Raw genomic sequence first — 7,873 nt, forward strand, 5'->3', positions numbered from 1 at the left:
GTAGAGGAATCAGCCTCTAGTTCAAGTGAAACTCACCGAAAAAGTCGTGAAAGCACTTTGGATTCCAAAATTGTAGTAATTAATCATTTTAAGATTCAAATTTCTTATTGACCTTTAAATCGAAAGTAAAATGGACCTGTCTTTTGCAAAGCTCTCTGACAGAAGGTGGCAAAGTTAGATGGCACAATCCCTCTGCCTGCTTTCTTGCGCTGTCACTAGTAAAAGCAAGTTAAGGCTGCTTCCCATTTTGTCTCTCAGCTGTACCATTTGATCAGTGCGTACACTGTACTCTTGGTACTTTATTCAGGGAAGGTGCATATTCGAATATCTATACATGAAGAGTGAGTCCGATGTCCTTATGTCTCAAGTTACAGATTTAAAAAAATCACATCCTTTTAGTACATTTAGTATGTTGTTCGGAGTGTTGAATTCTGTTTGAGAAAGGAAAGTGGAAAAAGTAACTTATCTTTGACAATACACGTTTTTCTGACACGTACAGCAGGATAGGGAACATCAAAACTACAGAACTTTTTCACAGCCCTGGTGGTGTAATGGTGACACGCTGGCCTGACATGCAGTTGGTCAGCAGTTGGAAACCACCAGCCACTTCATGGAAGACGGGTGTTCTACTCCAATATAGTCAGAAAAACCCACAGGGGCAGTTCTACTGGGTGCTATAGGGTCGCTACGAGTTGGCATCGACTCCACCGCAGTATGCGTTTGAGCCTGAAGCAACTCCAGAGAAACACCTGACAACTGGCTTCCACAAAATTATCTTATGTCAACTAAGTGCACATGGAAGCACACCAGCATTTGTGACCCAAGAATCCTAATTTATATAATCAAAAGCCTAAGGAGGGATGTTTCAGAGCTTAAATTGTGAGATTCTGGGTTGCAGAAGGCTATGGATGACAGTGGAAGCCCAAGACGAATTTGTGAGATCTACACAGGAAATAAGCCTCCGCTGACTTCGCTCTATCCATAACTGAGGGATGGGAATAAACCGGTTACCAGAGCACTGGAGAGATGACGATAGATCAAAATGATAGAACTTGAATCGTTAAAACCCTGATACACTTTGGGCCCGATCTGGGTTTTCAGTATTTTTCCTTTCCTATTGGGGTTTATCTCTGATGTGTTTTGTCATTGTGAGTAGTCCCCTTGAACTTCTGCTGCACGTTTTTGTTTTTGGTATGTGAAACCCAGGACTGATGAACCTAAAGAGACAAGCAGAATAAAGGTTCCTGGGGTGGACGGTGCGGGGGTCCTATGGGTCTCTGTGCAGAGATACAGAACAAACCAGACCTGAGTCCTTGAGTGGCCTCAAGAGTTGGAAGTTGCGATAGAGGGGGTGAAAGAGCTAGCTTGCTGTTAACCAAAATACTAGAAATATAACAATTTAAAATTAAAAAAAAAACTCCTAAATTTAATCCCCTTTCCCTCAGGTGATTTTCTGTGTCCCAAAGAAACGACCAGTGACTCAAATACTCTCCCCTCTGAGGAAGCAAAGCAGCAGTGTAGAATTTTCAGGAACTTTTTTGTTGTTGTTGAAACTCACTTTATTTAAAAAAACAAACAAAAACAAGCCCCCCCCCAACTGTCATGAACAATAAATTACAATCATTTCCCCCTCTTATAAATTCTTCATAAAATATATTTGACAATCTTAAAAGAAAATTTCAAAAGTTGCTTTCATTGTTGAAGTGCTGATGACTTGGTTTTTGACCATTTTGTCCCCATGCTGGTGAATTCTTTTGTAGCTGCTACAATAGTTTGATTGATAAAACGTTTTATACAAGTAAAAACAACAGAGAGAAGAAACAGACCAGCAGAAAGAACTACTCAGTGTGCTATTTATCTGACACGAAACACTTACTTCATCATAAAGACAAAGTATTCCTTAGCACCAAAATCTACAGGAACACCATCGTTCTAAGTGACAACTAGTGCAAAGTGACGTGCTAGGGACTAACTGTACAACCCCGCACCTTCACTGGCCACCGCTGCTTTAAGCTCATCTGAAACATTTGGTCTTCGTAAAATTCAGATAAATTTCATAAAACACTATTAATCATGGCAACAGGACTCTACTAGGAGGGATAATGATTTATTGAGTACCTATTACTGGCAAAGCACCGCATTTTCACGATCATTTTTCCTCTAGCAAATATCCAGGAATTTTGAAGAAGCAGTAATCATGTTTTCCTTCTTATTCCTGACTTGTGGCTAAATGCCAATTGTAAAATGTCATTCTAGCAACTGATTTTAGTGCTGAGCACCCAGCAGGTACTTACTAAATACTTTCTGACAGAAGGAACAAAGAAAGACAAAGGGTTTATCACCAGTTTGCTGGTATCAAAGGCTATTTTAGAATAGGAGGACTTGAAAAAAACTCCAGAAGAGACTAATCGCATGATACCGGTCCCACCTGATCCCCCACTCCCAAAGAAGGAATTCCACTTTACAGGTAAAATAAGTATTTTAAATGAGGCAGGTGGCAAATGAAGCACTGGTATACCATCATCTAGGAATCTCTTCTCAAGTGCCACATTAGGGAGGAGGCCACAACATAAGGGCACTTTATTTCCATTAATGAAATCCCCTTGGTGATACAGTGGGGTCACATTTTCATGAGGTTCCAGTGCATTTCCACCTCTAATTTCCAAATGAATCCTTACATTTATTTACTTTGAAAGCGATGTTAACCATATACCATTATTTTTCCCATCAGAAGAAATTGTAATAAAACATTTCAGGTCAGTTCAAAATTTCAACTTCTAAACCAAGTAAAACAAAGGTTAGAACTTTTATGTACTCCAACGTTTTTGTTTTCTTCTGAACGCATTTTAAATGAAGGAAACATTATAATGGCAATATTCCAAAAGCTATGGAAGTCTTAAAAGGCTAAGGAGTCTATGGAAACTACCAAGGATTTCAATATTCTTATAATTTTTATTTTTTTTACTTTTGACCAAAGATTCTGATGCTTTAAAAGATTAACCTAGTACAATGGCCTTGAAAGTCTAGCTAACCTCAAAGGCTAATACTCTGCATTAGGAAAACATTCTTTTCCTTAGCTTTTAACTATCTGCATTTACAAAAAACAAAATTGGAGACAACACAGGACTAAAATCAAACTAACTTCAAGAACAGTAATAGTTGTTTTTTGACATAGACCATACCAAGTGATTGTATACAATCGATATTTTTTCCTATTTGAAAGATGTAGTTGATGCCACGATATTTTATCCATTTACCAAACTGTTTAAGTATCATCTCTCACTTCAGAAAATGGTGACCAGCATTAAAGACAACCATATCACAGCCTCACTCTCAAAATGGACGAGAAAACAGCATCAGTGCCAAAAGGAAAGGGAATCCAGTGATCAAACAAGAGGCCATTATTAGGGTGGGTGATGTGAAAGTAGAGTTCATTTGGTTTTATCAACTTTATGCTGAAGCTTTAAAACCAAAAATTAATATATCAAGTACTATACTTAATGTGTAGCAGTTTTCAAAAATAGACAAATCCTCTGTTCATATTTGTATCAGATTGCAGATACTCAAGTGCAGACATGTCTCAATGCAGTGGTTTAATTGGCTAATTGAATGCTTGGTTACCTAAAGGTATGATAGAATCATTAAGTGTCCTTGCCAACCTGTTGCCACTTGACCCCATAACTAATTCAACTCCTGCAGCTATAGGGCACCGGAGAGCTCAAACATACTTCAGCAGCTCTGGATGACTTAATTTCATGTGTTTAATAATTTCAGACCCTCTAAAACTGTCTTTAAAAAAAAACTTTAAAATATTACAAAACAAAACAGTATGATTAGAGGGAAGAAAAAGGTAGGGAGATGAGGGAAGTTCTTTTTTTCCATTACTGATTTCACCAGCAAATCTCAAAAACCCAAACCTACACCAAATAATTTAGACAGAAGTGGCATTTTCTTCATATGGAATGCAAAATGCACACACTCATATACTTACATATACATAAATATATACATATATGTTTCCTTTACAAAGCTTCATTAGGTTGCATTACCAGCATGCAGACCTCTTCTTCCATGAAAATTCCTAATACTGACAAGGAATGTCTAAAATACTTAAAGAGAGACATATTTCCAGAAAACTGGACTCTTCTTTTCTTGGCTCTTAAGAGAATTTTCCTGCCCAACTGCTACCAATGATCATTTAAAAAATGTACACTCACATTGGTAATACACATTTATAACATATTAACAAAATGGCCAACTTGAACTTGAGAAAAATAAGGGGAAAAAACAAAACACCCCACGATAAAATCTAAACCCTTAGAAAGTGTTTAGCTTTTGATACTTTTTCAGCCATATAATGTTGCATCACTGTTAGAACAGAAGCAGCACAGCATCCAAGATATTTGCAAACAATGCATGTGTCACGTTTCCCAGCTGCTATCTTTAAATGCAATTTGTACTAATCTGAGTTCTAGTTCAAAAGCATCTGGACGATCCTGAGGGTTTGCAGCCAGCATTTCTTTAATCAACTGTTTCATTCGCCCATTCATATACTTCTTCTTTACAGGAATGAGAAGTTCCATTTTGGGGTTTTCCAGGAGTGCCTCCCCTACAGGCACAATCTCAGTTCCTTGTTTTACGTAACTCCCCAAGAGCTCCTTCTTTGTCTCTGTGTCTATGAACGTGATCCTTTCCAGCATTGCCCAGATGATAATCCCCAGAGCAAAGATGTCAGCCTTTGCTGTGTAATGCCCCTCCCACACCTCAGGAGCCATGTAGAAATCTGTCCCACAGGCTGTGGAGAGGAAACACTTGTTTACACTGACAGGTTCTTCTGGGTTCTGCCCAGAGGCTGAGCAAACTTTACTTAAACCAAAATCAGCCACTTTCAGTGTGGGTTCCAAGTCACTGGTATCCAACCTGCTTTGAGAAATCAGGATGTTATCTGGCTTGAGATCTCGGTGGATGATCTGGTTTTTATGCAAGAAAGCCAGGGCACTGCTCAGCTGAAGCATAAAGCTGGTATTAGTTTTACGATTGGGTTTCCTGGACAACAGATACTCATTCATATCTCCTCCGTCACAAAAATCCATGACAAACCACAGGTAATAGGCGCTTCTGGGATCAAAGGCAATTTCTCCTTTTAATGAAGTCTCTACAAGCTGGAACAAGAGGGAAAAACAAACAAACAAACAAACAAAAAATAGATTATAACCATCTGCACAGGTAATAAAGTTCAGTTATAGTAAAAAAGTAACTGATTCAAAGGTTAAGACAATCTCCAATGTTATGTAGAAATGCCACGGATATCCTATTTTGTCAATGCTTTCATACATACATTTTAAAGCACAGCATTTTGAACCGTCAATTTGTCCCTATTAAATGCAGACCAAATCTTGAAGTCAAGAAGTAAAAACTTATCAAAAACAGCTATCCTTTGAAGAATGTCCAGTTGGCTGCAGTTCTTTTTTTAACACGTCAATGGACCTGAACTCTCCACATCTAGCTAATAGCGTCATAAAAAAGACCAAAGTTTCAGCAGCTAGACTCGACAGAGTGCCAGCTAGGCTATAAACTTCAATGGAATGGAAGTGAAATACACTTCTTGCTCACTATACATGTACTACCGATACAATATGTACGATCAAGAGAAGATGATCAAAGACCGACGAGGTGTTTCTGAAGCAGAGTGCCCTTATAATAACGGATAAAATAAAGACCAACACCATCACGCCACACACTTCTACAGGGAGAATGCAAACACAATCTCGACCACTTATAAAAACCAAATTTTCATTTCGTTACAAAAATTGAAGCCTGTGTTCATTGATTGCTTCTTTGATGTACGATGTCAACCTAGAATAAATCCATTTTATTCATGGTCAGTGTCTATATAACTAGCCTATCATTTAAAATTGAAGAATATTATTTCCCTTAACATAAACTACTACTCTTTAAAACTTGGGGGCTACAATGATTTGAAAGCATTTGTACAGTATTCCCTTTTAAGACCTACGGGTTAAGTAAAACTTGGAAGGGAGGCCAAAGGCTGTTGAAGAGTGAGTGGGCAGCTAATTCTGCATGTAAATCTACTGGTACTTACTCCTGTCATTTAAGAAGAGAGGGCAGAAACTAAATACCCCTCCCAGACTGTCCTCCCCACCCCCCACTGCAGTAATAGTCATCCAGACCATACAAAAAGAGACTATGGACTACAGATTGTATCCGTTTCTTTTATGTGTTTTTCTTGTTGTTTGTATTTGCCAATGAGACAGAGAAAGAGAAGAAACAGGTAGAGTTAACACAATTATTTACAATGTGCACTGCTACTAAGTATGCTGAGATTAAGAAGCAGCACCACTCTCCATTTCTTCTCTTGTCTTTACTAGTGAAAGCAAACTGCCTCAGTAACTGAACATGCAGACTCCCAGCATTTAAAGAATGGTTTAGAATAAGCCCTATAAGGTCTCTGCTCCATATTTTTCCTCTTCTTTCTTTTTTACAACGTAAAATGTCAAAAACAATTTTTTAGCATCAAGGCCATACAAAACCAGACTATGGGTTATAGTTTTTCAACTTCTGGCTGAGAACAGCACAAATAGTGGGCTTCATCTACTTATTTCATGTATAAAGAGAACGCTATTGATTCTTTTAGCTAAATTCAATAACTTCTGTTGGGATATAATCCACGATCTTTAAAACGGGCTGCAGACCCTGGTGGCAGTGAATTTACACTGGGCTGCTAGCCACAACGTCAGCAGTTTGAAGCCACCAGTCACTCCATGGGAGAAAGATGAGGCTTCAATTTCCCCCAAGAGTTACAGTCTCGGACCCCCAGGGCAGGTCTACCTTGTCCTATGGGCTGCTTGAGTCAGAATGGGCTTGATGACAGAGAGCTAATGGGCTCTCTGTTAGACATTCCAGCTTCAGTTAAAGCAATTCTCCTTGTCACTATAGTTTTATCCTCTTTCAATTCTTTTTATTTATTTCAATTCTTAGAATGATTCATGCTTTTTGTTGCAGGATCTTTGTATTTACAGTTTTCTGCTCCTACACCATGCTGTACTTCTCATTCATGATATTTATTACAAGCACACAAAATAGCCACAGCGTTCCTATGCGTGGAAACGTGTCCCCTGTTAATGACTTGTTTTATATTTTCTTCTTGTTGAGACTTATACCAATCAGTAACTGATTTATTGATTTCAATTGAGATCAAGGAAGGATATATCTGGAAAAACCTGGAGAAAAATTAAATTTGTACAAAGAATAGAGAAGCTCATTTATTTGAACTCCGTGGGCCCCTATATATTAATTTGTTGTGAATTGTTGAGTGCCTTCAAGTTCATTCTGACTCAAAGCGACCTCATGCTGTCTTTACTAGATGTAAACAGAGAAGGCACTTGGTTAAATGTGTTGACAAATATCTGCTTACTAGGTGCCAAGTGTTATATCTGTATGACCTCTCATTTCAACAACTCCATGGAAGGTAAAAATCATAGTCCTATTTTATACAAGAAACTTATGCTGGGAAAAATACATTATTTATCCAGGGCCATACAATTAGCAAAAGTGTCACAAGTCAAAACAGAGGTCTATCAGGCTTTTAAAAATGAAAGAGATTTACTAAACAAAAAGCTGCTTTAGTTAGGCTTGAAGGTAAACAAGTGGCCATTTAGCTCAGAAGCAACAGAGCCCACATGGAAGAAGCACACCAGCCTGTGTGATCACAGGTGTAGAAGGGATTAGTCATCAAAGAACAAAAAAAATCATATCATTGTGAATGAGGGGGGAGTGCGGAGTGGGGACCTAAAGCCCATCTGTAGGCAACTGGACATCCCCTTACAGAAGGGTCTTGGGGAGGAGACCAGCC

General features: G+C 38.4%; 1 protein-coding gene across 1 annotated transcript in view; it reads right to left on the reverse strand.

Moving 5' to 3' along the window:
- Nucleotides 1-1,541: 1,541 nt before the first annotated feature.
- PDIK1L (PDLIM1 interacting kinase 1 like) overlaps nucleotides 1,542-7,873 on the reverse strand; it is a 9,656-nt gene continuing 3,324 nt past the window's right edge. The window contains exon 2 of the mRNA XM_004705089.2: nucleotides 1,542-5,162. Within this exon, the coding sequence (XP_004705146.1) occupies nucleotides 4,422-5,162 (741 nt within the window). The 3' untranslated portion in view covers nucleotides 1,542-4,421. The remainder of the gene's footprint in view (nucleotides 5,163-7,873) is intronic.

This window comes from Echinops telfairi, unplaced genomic scaffold (genome assembly GCF_000313985.2).
Source record: "Echinops telfairi isolate 266 unplaced genomic scaffold, ASM31398v2 ScPeMD7_7457;HRSCAF=8495, whole genome shotgun sequence".
NCBI classification, from domain to species: Eukaryota; Metazoa; Chordata; class Mammalia; order Afrosoricida; family Tenrecidae; genus Echinops; species Echinops telfairi.